The sequence below is a fragment of the Penicillium psychrofluorescens genome (assembly GCF_964197705.1).
Source record: "Penicillium psychrofluorescens genome assembly, chromosome: 3".
In the NCBI taxonomy this organism is placed as follows: Eukaryota; Fungi; Ascomycota; class Eurotiomycetes; order Eurotiales; family Aspergillaceae; genus Penicillium; species Penicillium psychrofluorescens.
Genome location: NC_133441.1, coordinates 355937 through 368619, shown reverse-complemented (window position 1 = coordinate 368619; position 12683 = coordinate 355937). Strand labels below are relative to the sequence as shown.

The following is a 12683-nucleotide window of genomic DNA, read 5'->3' as shown; positions in this document are numbered from 1 at the left end:
AACGGAGTATAGGATTTGTTATTGAACCGCGCGGTGGTCAAAAGAGAGAGGGTTGGGAAGAGAAGGAGTGAGACGATGACGCGGGCGGAGAAGCAGGTTGAGTGGCTGGCCGATCAGGCACGTCCTAATATGCAGTGGCCGGTAGTAGTACCACATTGGTAGTTATAGTACAACCTCACACTACAGAATATAGTGAATGTGATATCTGTCTATCTCTACTGCTATACTATTATCATCCTATATACTGCTATACTACACCCTAACTCTAGGTGATGGTAAATCGGGCACCGAAGATGAAGATGGGGTCGAAGCTGGCTATCTTCGGCGCCCGTTCTACCAGGATCTTAGTCATCCCACGTCATGTGATACGCTTGAACCAACTGGGTCCCCTTCCAATAGCTACAAACATATACGGGCTGACAATCAATCCGGAAAGCCCCTCATCATAGATATTTTGGATACAGTCGGCCTTGGATGACAACCATGTATTTCCGGAAGTTCGGCCAAAGATGCGGTGAATGCCGAACAAGAAAAATCAAAGTAGGTCCTCGCATGTGTAACGTCGCTCGGACTCTCCTTGTACTTAGATTTTAATCGAGTGACCTTCAACAACCACCCTAACCACAGCCCCAGAATCGACATTCAAAAATCGATTTCTCGATCCTAACCATCCAGCCAATAATGAAGGCTTGCTTAGCTTAGTATCGGGCGGACACCTTATACGGGACCCAAAAAAAGCAATGGAAGATACTAAGAGGATGCTCCAGCAACAGGACGCTTTTCTTCAGGAGGAACATAACTGCCAGCTAGAGCTGCTCCGTAGCCAGTTCCAAGCCATGGGCTGCTCAAACCTGCAGGCGCGCAAGATCATCGCACTCTACGAGCAACAGTTCCAGCTACATCGAGAACAGTTGTAGACCCAGATTCAAGGAGTAGACATTATGCCCAAAAAGATATCAAAAAATGTTCTTTACCTCATTATTGTAAAACTGCCAAGTGAGGAGGAACTCGCGGATGCCAGACGAGGGACATGATGGCAAGCGAAGAAATTCAGTGACCATGGTCTATGTACAAAAACTGATTTCATTTAGCCACATCTCAGCCCGGGATTATTGAATTTAATCCCGCCTCAAGAGCAGTGGGTTACCCCAGAATACTTAACATATGATGTTCTTTTTTAGTTGCCCACCTATGAGTTGCCCGGCTACAGTACCGATGGAACTGTGATATTTGCATAGGTCCATGTCAAGTGGTGATTCGCCTGTCCGTCTAAACTCAACCCATTTTTACCCCAGCTAGATATCCATTGAAACGTAAACTAGGTGATATGACCGAAAGTCTGATAACTTATGCAACCGAAGCTCTCTCACATCAGCATTGCGCTCTGACTTGCTGCCTCGCAGACTTTTTGGACTAAATTTGTGTAACAAGGACTCTTCCGCCCCATCGTGCTAATGTATCGTGTCTGCCTCCTAGAATACTTTTTTGTTTCAGCTCATCCGTGCGGCCAGTGCGGGCCAGCTCTACCATCTCGCTTACCCTACGGCTCGCTTAGGGCTGGCACTATTCGCAGAGTTCACTCTCACCTCTACAGATGTGACAGGCGAAGACAGTGTGACGAGCCACCCGATGAATTGGGCGGCCTGGATCATGCACCCCGTACTATCGTAGCTTTTCGCCTACAACCGGGTGCCATACAAGAATTGGATTCTCAACATGGAGGATATCGACTAGCCGTAAAATTGGGCAACACGGTTGACTTCTCTTTCCTGTAGGCTTTCAAGGGCTCATTCATTGGCTTACTGAATTTGCCCCAGGAAGTCCCCTGGTCCGGCTAGTAAATAATCAATTTGGTAACAATCGGTCCGAGCGTTAGAGTTTTCTCCGACTATCCATAACTTGTGCCACCCCCGACCTTGACAGTGGATACACCCCGGAAGTACTCCAATTCGGTCCTTTCATGTAATTCAGACGAGCGAATAGCAGTACTAATCATGATCGTTACACTTTCAGCACCTGCAAGGCGCAAGCGAAAGTCGGGGGTATGCCAATAATAGATTCGTAATCGGGCGAGGTCCGAACGTGGTAGAATTCCGGGGGTTTTATACGAATTAAGGTCTATTGAGCGGTCACGTGAAAAGTCGGTGCAGGCTACTCATGTCATGTAATCAATAGCCCGCAATGCAAGTTACCAATTTACTCTCCTGGAGAAAGGAGAGCCAATGGTACAGAATGACTGGTAGGTCAGACAAGGATGACATACTGGCATGAATGTATAGAAGTCAAAATTCTGAAGGACGGCTGGGCCTCTACTATGGGCAAGAAAGGTGCGTGAAATTCAGAATCAGCCTCTCTCTATGAGACTTGAGGCTGCAAAGAGGGAAAAGAAGGTAAGCCCGTGTCTGCCTCGCGAGCTAGGTCGACTGAATCGGGGCTCAGGCCTTGTCTCATTCAGGGTCCATGCTCCGCCCCACGCATCTACGCTCAGGCCGCTTTTATTACTTCTTCACCCCTGCACCTTAGCTGAACGTCTCAAGAATAGTTCCTGCAGGCCGATATTAGATAATTCATTGGTTACTCGAATATCTGGGTACCTACAGCAGTAAATGGAGCGAAACACAATCTGGGGGCGAATAATCTTATCCCCCAAGACACACATCCCTTTTACGTCAGGTTTGTGAAGATCCCTCAGCTGTGATCGAAGCGGTACAATATGGGTATGAGAATGATTTTGTGAGCATTATTATAAATAGCAAGAAGATTCCCCTTCCTTCTCTTCCTTCAGAAAGTCCAAAAACAATCTCGCAAGCCTTCTAAACAACATCAATTCAAAGTACACAATATGAAGTTCTCTATTTCCACCTTTTGTCTCTTTGTCGGACCCCAGCTCGTCTCTGCTCTTTATAGCTGCGGTGATGATCACGTCTATTCTCCCACGAGTGGAAAATTCATTGTCCACTATACTTCAACTCGAGACTCGGCCATTGGCGGAGATCCCTGGGTATGTGCTTCTTATCTACTTCCAAACCTCAAGCCGAAGAATATGTCTGACTGAAAGTTCTGGATAAAAGATCCGTATTTGCAAGCCTTCGGGCAGCTCTTGGACTGAGGTCAAGCCACTTGTCATGTATTGCTCTAGCTCAAAGCCGGATACCTTTGATGAAGATGAAACCAGTCTTGACTACCCTCTTGTGGTTGCTAATGGCAATGGATGTAACCCAAAATCTTCCAACCTTGATAATGCTTACATGGTTTACCATGGACAGCATCGGTCTCTTGCAGGAGATGACAGTGACTGTGGCCCGCGTGATCATGGTATTACCTGCCAATTTGATGAGTGAAAAGAATCAGGCTATAGTCTAGCTATTTCTCTATCTAATGTGATAGAAGAAACATAGGGAACCCCTTCAAATTGAGGATTATATGAAGTTGTGTCTAGCAGTCTATCGTAAAGACCGAACAGTAGGCATGTAGAGTTCTATTACCAAAATGCCTGCTAGTCAGTTCTCTAGCTTCTCCATGCCCAGGTCCACTATGTACAGTAGTATCATGCACTGTCAGACAGTATTGCTGACATTTTTGAAGACGTACGATCAACATTTATAATCAATTGATTGAATTGTAACTAAAGTCCAAAATGATTAGCTTTTTTTTTCTCTCAGGCAAAGGCATCCCCCCCACTTTCGAACATATGCGAGATACTGTTAAGAATTGGACGTATCACGATACCGCTACATCTATACTTCCTATTTTGTACTAGTCTTTACCAGGCTGGTTCGCTCCTTAAATTGTTCTATTTATTTATTCGTGTATTATATCTCTATTTAGGGTAAATGTGCTATCGATTTTTGACAGATAATAAATTAGAGTACCGCACGACGACGACGTAGATTCGTAGGTACACCCCTCGGAAGTTGCCGTTCAAACTTCTGTCGGATTCGTCTAAATGTGGAGAGACCACGTGATGTCTTCTTCCATTGGAGTGACTCGATGGAATAAGAACCAAAACACACCCAAGTCAGACAGTTAGACCATTATTGGTTGCTCCCACCGCAACCATGGTCAAGATCGAGGCCTTTGCGGTCGAACAGGTAAGCTCGGTCCCGCGGTTTCTGGCTCTCCCCCCGCATTGACACAGGTTCTTGACTGCCCGCAGTGGATGGACAAGTATGAGACCATCGCGAAGTACAACACCGCCGAGACCTGCTGCGCCTCTCTCTCCGTGGATGACCTCCGCGAACTATCCGAAGACAAGGATTCTAACCCCTTGGCTCGTCTGCAATCCGCTAAACTCACCTACGGTGCTATTCGTGGATCTGATGAACTGCGCGGCACCCTGGCCAACCTGTACTCGGTCAAAACGCCAACGCCTTTGCCCAAGGATAATATCCTGATCACGGCTGGGGCCATCCAGGCCAATTTCATGCTGCTCTATACCTTGGTCGGCCCGGGAGACCACGTCATCTGCCACTACCCCACGTACCAGCAGCTCTACTCGGTGCCCACGTCGCTGGGCGCGGAGGTGAGCCTGTGGAAGACAGATGCGAGCAATGGGTGGCAGCTGGATCTCAAAGAATTAGAAAAGCTGATTCGTCCCAACACGAAACTGATCATCATCAAGTATGCACAATTGCCCTTCCGAAATATATACCAATTCCTGACAGAAAATGAAATGAAGCAACCCACAGAATCCGACTGGAGCCATCGTTCCTCACAGCACCCTCGAGGAGCTAGTGGACCTGGCGCGCGAGAAGTCTATCACCCTCTTTGCCGACGAGGTCTACAGACCGCTCTTCCACAACATCACTCCCATGGACAAGGAGTTCCCTCCATCTCTCTTGTCGCTTGGCTACGAGCGCACCGTGGTCACCGGATCCGTTTCCAAAGCGTACAGCCTGGCCGGTTTGCGGGTTGGCTGGATCGCCTCGCGCGATCCCTCGATCATCGAAGCCTGCGCCTCCGCCCGCGACTACACCACCATCTCAGTCGGCCAGATTGACGACGCAGTGGCTAGCTATGCGCTCGCGCCGACATGCATCCACAATCTTCTGCGCAGGAATATTGATCTGGCCCGGAAGAACCTGGCTCTCTTGGAGACGTTTATCGAGTCCCACCGGTGGGCGTGTGAATGGGTCAAGCCACGGGCGGGGACGACTGCGTTTGTCCGCTTCACGAAGATGGGCAAGCCCGTGGATGATGTCGCTTTCTGTGAGATGCTACTGGACCGCACCGGGGTGATGTTCGTGCCGGGCAGCGCCTGTTTTGGCGGTGGCGAGGAATTCCCGGGCTACGTGCGCATTGGGTATGTGCCTGAGACGGAGGTGTTGGAGCAAGGCCTGGAGGCTTTGAAGGCGTTTATGGAGGATGGGTATGAAGATGTGCCGGTGAAGAAGAAGAAGACGTAATCGGAAGAATCAGAATCATAACTCGAAATGATGATTGTCTGACATATACTTACTGCCTTTTACTCCCTACGAAATACACTCCGATGGATCTCACCGGCCTCCATACTGAGAATATGGGGTCGCTCCACTGATTAACTGTTGAATATTTAGTCTCGCCCTAGAAAAGCATGCTGGCGTGTACGACCCCAACTAGCCATCGCGCTGATCAACCCCATAATCATAAGCCGAGCCCATGTGAAGAAGCCGTCCCGAGGAATCGCATGCAACCGTTATAGTAGACAACAATAAGCATGAAGGAGAAAGTGCAACAAAATGAGCGATTGTGATGATTGGACAGATGTGCCAGTAATTATTCCGGTGGCTACACATTGTTTATGAACAGTACCGGTACATAGATTGTTATCCACCATCCGGCGTAACTGCTGGTCCGATTCTGCCGGATTCTGCCGGATTGGGCGGATGCCGAGGCATGTCTCAGGCCCACTAGATCCACCCTCCTCATTTACTACTACTGCCCTTGAACTCCCTTTTAAGTACTGGCCTGCGCGTCCTAGAGAAGGCCTTCACTCACCTTCTCTCCCCTGCTGGGAATCTAACTTTCCATTACCTCCTCCTATCTGCCCAATTATTCCCCCACAGTCACCCAGCGCCACCCGCGCTCCCCTACGATCACCATGCCGTGGCCCTTGAGCATCACCCTCCCAGCCACCGCGGCGACGATGGCCTACCTGAATGCAAGATGGTCACTTTTCTACGATTTCAACCTGATCGGCAGCCTGCTCAAGATCAGAATGAGATCGGGTGCTGCCGAGCGTGGCGATCGCCTCAACCTCTTCTACGTCCTAGAAACCCATGCGCTCGCCCCGACCACGGCCGACCTCCCGTTTATCGTGTATAACGGTCGCTCCTGGACGTTTCACGAAACCTATATCATGGCCCTGCGCTATGGGGCTTGGTTCAAAAAGGTGCACGGCGTGCGACGCAAGGAGATCGTTGCCATCGACTTTATGAACTCGTCCACGTTCCTGTTCATGGTTGTCGGGCTCTGGAGTATCGGCGCCGTCCCGGCCTTTATCAACTATAACCTGGCCGGCAAGCCGCTGACCCACTCGGTCCGCACATCTACGTCGAGGCTGCTGGTGGTGGATGAGGATGTCCGTAACTGCTTCCCGCCGGAGCAGCTGAAAACCTTTGCTTCCTCCGACTTCCGGGACGGAAAGGGTCCCGTCCAGGTCTTATTCTTTACGCCAGAGGTGGAGGCACAGATCATGGCAATGGAGCCCGCGCGCGAGGATGACAAGGTGCGCAGTGGAGTGGTGCCCCGGGACATGGCCCTGTTGATCTACACCAGCGGTACCACGGGTCTTCCCAAGCCGGCTATTGTCAGTTGGAAGAAATGCTGGTCTGGTGGTGTGTTTACTGGGAACTGGATGAACATTGGTCCATCTGACCGATTTTTCACGGTAAGCTCGCCCAGTCTGTTTCACGTTTTCGACTGCTAACTTGGAGACAGTGCATGCCTCTGTACCATTCATCTGCAGTTGTCCTCGGATTTGTGACATGCCTGATGAACGGAGCTACCTTGATCATAGGCCGCAAGTTCTCTGCGCATGGCTTCATGAAAGAGGCGCGTGAGAACGATGCGACGATCATCCAGTATGTTGGCGAGACCCTTCGGTATATCCTGGGTGCGCCGCCTGAGATCGACCCCGTCACTGGCGAAGACATGGACAAGAAGCATCAGATTCGGCTAGCATTCGGCAACGGCCTTCGCCCGGACATCTGGAATCGGTTCAAGGATCGATTCAACATCCCCACGATCGCCGAGTTCTATGCCGCCACCGAAGGCACCACTGGCTCGTGGAATATCTCGACCAACGATTTCGCCGCGGGTGCCATTGGCCGCAACGGTGCGATTGGAAACTTCATCCTTGGTCGTGGCTCGGCCCTTGTGGAAGTTGATATGGAAACCCAGGAACCGTGGCGCGACCCCAAGACGGGTCTGTGCAAGCGCGTTCCTCGCGGCGATCCCGGCGAGCTGCTGTTTGCCATCGATGCCACCGACCCAGGCGAGGCCTTCCAGGGCTACTTCCAAAACCCGAAGGCTACAGAGAGTAAGATCCTGCGGGACGTGCTCAAGAAGGGCGACGCCTTCTTCCGAACGGGCGACATGGTCCGCTGGGACAAGGATGGCCGCTGGTTCTTCTCGGACCGTCTGGGCGACACCTTCCGGTGGAAGAGCGAGAACGTGTCCACCAACGAAGTCGCCGAAGTCCTCGGTGCTCATCCAGAGGTGCATGAAGCCAATGTCTACGGCGTAGCTCTTCCCAACCATGATGGCCGCGCGGGATGTGCGGCGATCGTATTCAACCAGCAGATTCTGAACGGTAATGCGGACAGTCCTGCGCTAGAGCCTTCGCAGGCCACCCTGAACAGTCTGGCCGTACACGTTCTCAAGAACCTGCCCCGTTTCGCGGCGCCGCTCTTCCTGCGCGTCACGCCGGAGATGCAGGCAACGGGCAACAACAAGCAGCAGAAGCATGTCCTGCGCACGGAGGGCGTGGACCCGGCGCTGGTCACGAAGAACGATCGCCTGTACTGGCTTCAGGGCACCTCCTATGTGCCGTTTGAGGAGAAGGATTGGGTCCGGGTGACTGGTGGCCAGGTCCGATTGTAAACGGTTTTTGCTCTTCTCTTGCCTTTGCGCCTGCCCTCCTTCAGTTGCCTAGCCTACCTTTAGATACCCTCATTGTCCCTGTTATTGATATGAATCATGCCATGTCAGAGTGTTTGTAATAAATTATTTGTACATCTAACTAGTCATCCCCGTTGTTATAGCCGACTTGATCGGCTACTCGGCCCGTTCGCATTCTCGGTATATAAAACCGACGTCCCTCCTCAGCAGGTAGACCGGCAGGTTAACCGCCTACAACAACAGCTAACTAATTATGTCCTCACCCTCTCTTCTAGCGCGTTTGCGCTCCCGACCAACCCGTCAAACCCTGCGCGCGCGGCCCATCACCCTCTCAAGCCGCCTCTCCTCTTCCAGTTCTTCCCCCGTCTCAGCAATAACAACCCAATTCCTCACCCGCTTCCAATCGCTCGGCCCACAAACCCGCACCCAACTCCTAGACGCAAACCAGCTCCAATTGTTCTCCCTCACCCTCAACCGTCCCACTCTCTGGCCCAACGACAACAACAACTCCCCATCCTTATCTAACTCCGCACCCGCCCCTCCGTCCGGCACGCCATTACCACCCGGCTACCACCTCGCCTACTTCACGCCGGCCTTTTTGGGATCCGAGCTTGGCGCTGACGGCACAGATGCATCGTATAATCCGGAACCGCCGTTCACGCGTCGTATGTGGGCTGGTGGAGAGGTGTCCTGGCCGCGTGGGAAAGACGGGAAGCCGAATCTGCTGCGTGTGGGACAAACGGTGCGCGAGACAACCCGCGTGCTGAGTGCCGAGCCTAAGGTTGTCAAGAAGACGGGCGAGGATATGATTGTTGTCGGGGTGGAGAAAGAGTTTGCGAATGAGGATGGGCCGGCTGTGATTGATCGGAGGTGAGAGAGGCCCTTTTTTCTTGTTTTCTTATAGTCGGGAGAGATATATACTAACGCTCTACAGAAACTGGGTGTTTCGCAAAGCCCTTCCCAACCCACCGTCATCAACTTCTCCGTCTCCCGCTGCGACGTCGGCGGCGCACACGGCACCACTGAACCCGCCCTCGTCCGCTATTGTCTCCCAGGGCACCACCCACACGCGAACGCTGGTCCAGACGCCCGTGACGCTGTTCCGCTTCTCAGCGCTGACCTTCAACCCGCACAAGATCCACTACTCGCTGCCGTGGGCGCGGGATGTCGAGGGGCATCGGGATATTGTTGTTCACGGACCCTTGAACCTCATCTCTATCCTGGATATGTGGCGAGATATTCGTCCGCATGAGGAGGTGCCCGCGAGTATATCCTATCGAGCGACGAGTCCATTATATGCGGGGGATGAGTATCGGATTGTGCTGGAGGAGGGAGATGGTGCGGCCCAGGTACAGATTCTGGGACCGGATGGAGTGGCGATGAAGGCAGACATCCGGGGTAGTCCAGTCCGGTAGTCGTCTGTAATATACATCTTAAGTACCTACATTAGTAGTGTATAAATATATTGATCTTATCCCCAGACGAACCGGACTTGATGAAGCAGAGTCCAGCCGACCCTGGTTCACCGCCCTCACTCCAATCGAACCTCCAACAACTTCTGTGGAGATGCAAAATAAGCGTATTCACTAGTAGATCTACATGAAACCGATAGTATACAGCCTTGCTATCTTGTCTGAATTTATAGAGGCAGAGAAGCGAGAAGCTCTGCTATATGAAACTTGCACTGGACGCCTAGTTTCATGATGAGAGTTCAGGTGATCAGGCTGCGGCAGATGAACCTAATAAATTACTATTTCACCGGGACACCTTCCAACCCACGTAGTACTCAGCAATCTACACCAGCCTATTACTGTCAACTGTCCCTGTTCTTGGAGCTTCTCAATGGTCATACCATGTCCAACCCGGCCAGCAGCAATACCCTGGACCCCTCAGCCTCCGCTCTAAAGAAGAGAACTCGGGTCCAGTTCTCGTGCACTGCCTGTAGATACCGAAAGTGCGTACCTACCCTACTCTATTAGGCCGGCCGACCGACCTAATAATCCATCCGCTCCCCCTACATCTATGCTCTAGCTAACTCCGCCTAGACTGAAATGCTGTCGCACACACCCATGTGGCAACTGCAAGAAGCGTGGTGAGGCGGCTTCGTGCACCTATGTCGGTCGCGGCCCTCGCGGCAAGGCCCAGCATGGCCGCTCTAGCCCGGCCGTAGTCCAGGACCGGTTGCAGCATCTGGAGAATCTGGTAATGTCGCTAGCGCAGAAGAACAGGCCAGATCAATCGGTAGATATCAATTTTGATGCACTGCTCAACGATGGTCCCGGCATATATCCCACGCCGTCCACAAGTTCCAATCAGGAGGCCAAGTCGCCACCACTCGATGCGCCGGGGAGACTGGTGGTGAAGAATGAGGAGATCAATTATATTGACAGTGCTCATTGGCGCGCCATTCTGGAAGAGGTGTGTGTTTTTGGTTTCGTTGCATATTGCATATCACGTTCCTGGAACTGACTGCTGTTGAAGATCCACGGCGTCAAGGAGTATCTCGATGAAAATGGAGAACACTCCGAGGACGAAGGGGTCGAGGATGGCCCGTACGATAGCTCATCGCCCGCTCTGCTACTGGGCATCGGCCGGCCGGTGAGCATGGAGGAATTATTGATTGATATCCCCGCGCGGTCGGTTGCCGATCGGCTGGTCTCTCGCTTCCTCAACACGACGGAGCCATCGCTAGGTGCGTTAGACCGTCATCGCCTGGTTCCATTTTCTAATCAACTGCAGTGGTCATTCACGTTCCCACGTTTCAAAAAGAATATGAACAGTTCTGGCGAGCACCGCACGAGGTCTCCTTCACCTGGCTGGCCATGCTATATGCCATCATGACCCTGTCGGTATCTCTGTATAATCGCAGTGAAGAACCACTCCCGGTTACCATGGCCGACGCTCTGTTGACGTGGAATGTTTTCCGGAAGCGCGTGGCTCAGTGTCTGGTCCAGGCGAACTACCTGGCTCCCGGCCGATACAAGGCCGAGGCGCTTTTCCTCTACTGCACGGGGGAGTTTTACCGGAGCCAAGATGCGCAGATTGGAGTTTCGTACCTGCTTGGGATTGCAATTAAATTAGCCATGCGCATGGGCTACCACCGTGATCCGCGCCACTACACGAGCCTTACCGCCCTAGAAGGCGAAATGCGACGTCGCCAGTGGTGCATGCTCTGTCAGTTTGATACTCTGATCTCGTACCAAGTCGGACTTCCACGTACCATCCAGCCTTGGCAGTATGACACGGAGCTGCCCTCCAACCACATGGATAGCGACTTTGATGAGACGACCACCCAGCTCCCACCCCCTCGCCCGGAAGAGGAGCGGACGATGTCTTCTTACACTCGCAGTAAAACGCGCATTATGAAGGTCTTTGGGCAAATCACTGATCTGGCATATTCTCGAGACCATGTGACATACGAAGAAGCTCTTGGGATCGATCGCGGGTTGGAGGAGGCGCACGACATGATGCCGCAATTCTTCCAGATGCGACCCATGGCCCAGTGCATTGCAGACCCGGCCGAACTGATCATGCGCCGATACACCTTGGAGCTGCTCTATCAAAAGTCCCGCGTTGTGCTACATCGCCGATACATGGCCGAGGCCCCTAGCAACCAGCGATACTCGTACTCGCGAGGAGTCTGCCTCGCTGCCGCGACAGAAACTCTCCGACACCACGCGGATATTTGGAACGAGTGCATGCCGGGTGGCCAGCTGTTCTTCGAGCGGCAGTTTCTAAGCTCCTTGCAAAACACCGACTTCCTCCTGTCTGCCATGATTCTATGCCTGGAGCTTTCCCGGGACAGTGAGCGTGGTGATGACCGTACCCTGAATGAGCGTGAACGCACGGATCTCTTGAATCTTCTCGAGACCACGCATCGCATTTTCAAGGAGGAGCGTCGGCAGTCCACTGATACGCAGCGCGCATTTGCTGCCTTGGCGATCATGCTGAACCGCGTGAAGAGTGGTGCTAAGGGCAGCATTGTGCAAAATATGGCCGAGCAGCCGGTCATGCCGATGGATGGTAAGTCTCTTTTCCCTTTCTTGTACTGTGGTGTGCCGCTAAGCCACCGTTACAGCTCACTTCGTGCCGCAACCTACTTTGCAAGTCTCTATGGAGCAGCCACAGTATTCTATGTACACAGCTGGTCCCAGCGACATGCAGCCCGCGGTGAATCCGACCACCGAGGTCCCATCGCATCCATCTCTAGGCGTAATTGAGGAGATGCTCAACACACCGTCCCAGCTGGACTGGGTAAGCCCTCGTTCCATATTGTGAAAATGACTATTCATTGACTTTGAATGTGTAGTGTCTCTGGGATAGCCGCGTGAACGACTTCGAAATGGCAAATCAGGACAACATGTGGTACTCCGACCCGCCGTCCGAGCCCTCCATGCCGACTGCACCGCCAAGCAACGGGTCCTTAGGCTATCCAAGGTAAGTACTGGGTGACGCGTCAGCTGAGACCGATGGAGCAAAGCTACATTTTCTCCAAGATCCAGAAACTTTGTCCCAGTCACCGGAAGCAGTATGTCTTTTCTCCAGAGTCGAAAAGGTACTAAATCCCGAAATGTACACTCTGA

General features: G+C 52.3%; 4 protein-coding genes across 4 annotated transcripts; all 4 read left to right on the top strand.

Moving 5' to 3' along the window:
- Positions 1-4058: 4058 nt before the first annotated feature.
- PFLUO_LOCUS4268 (uncharacterized protein) lies at positions 4059-5405 on the top strand (the record flags this gene model as incomplete). The annotated part of the gene is made up of 3 exons (XM_073781602.1): positions 4059-4091; positions 4139-4620; positions 4679-5405. 3 exons carry the CDS (start codon positions 4059-4061, stop codon positions 5403-5405), a joined length of 1242 nt encoding a protein of 413 aa, XP_073638340.1.
- A 674-nt stretch (positions 5406-6079) lies between these two features.
- PFLUO_LOCUS4267 (long-chain fatty acid transporter fat1) lies at positions 6080-8082 on the top strand (the record flags this gene model as incomplete). The annotated part of the gene is made up of 2 exons (XM_073781601.1): positions 6080-6868; positions 6919-8082. 2 exons carry the CDS (start codon positions 6080-6082, stop codon positions 8080-8082), a joined length of 1953 nt encoding a protein of 650 aa, XP_073638339.1.
- A 271-nt stretch (positions 8083-8353) lies between these two features.
- On the top strand, positions 8354-9515 carry PFLUO_LOCUS4266 (uncharacterized protein; the record flags this gene model as incomplete). The annotated part of the gene is made up of 2 exons (XM_073781599.1): positions 8354-8970; positions 9035-9515. 2 exons carry the CDS (start codon positions 8354-8356, stop codon positions 9513-9515), a joined length of 1098 nt encoding a protein of 365 aa, XP_073638338.1.
- Positions 9516-9953: 438 nt separating this feature from the next.
- On the top strand, positions 9954-12541 carry PFLUO_LOCUS4265 (uncharacterized protein; the record flags this gene model as incomplete). The annotated part of the gene is made up of 6 exons (XM_073781598.1): positions 9954-10030; positions 10146-10518; positions 10582-10792; positions 10840-12123; positions 12179-12354; positions 12410-12541. The coding sequence occupies 6 exons, from the start codon at positions 9954-9956 to the stop codon at positions 12539-12541; spliced, it is 2253 nt and encodes a 750-aa protein (XP_073638337.1).
- Positions 12542-12683: the final 142 nt, after the last annotated feature.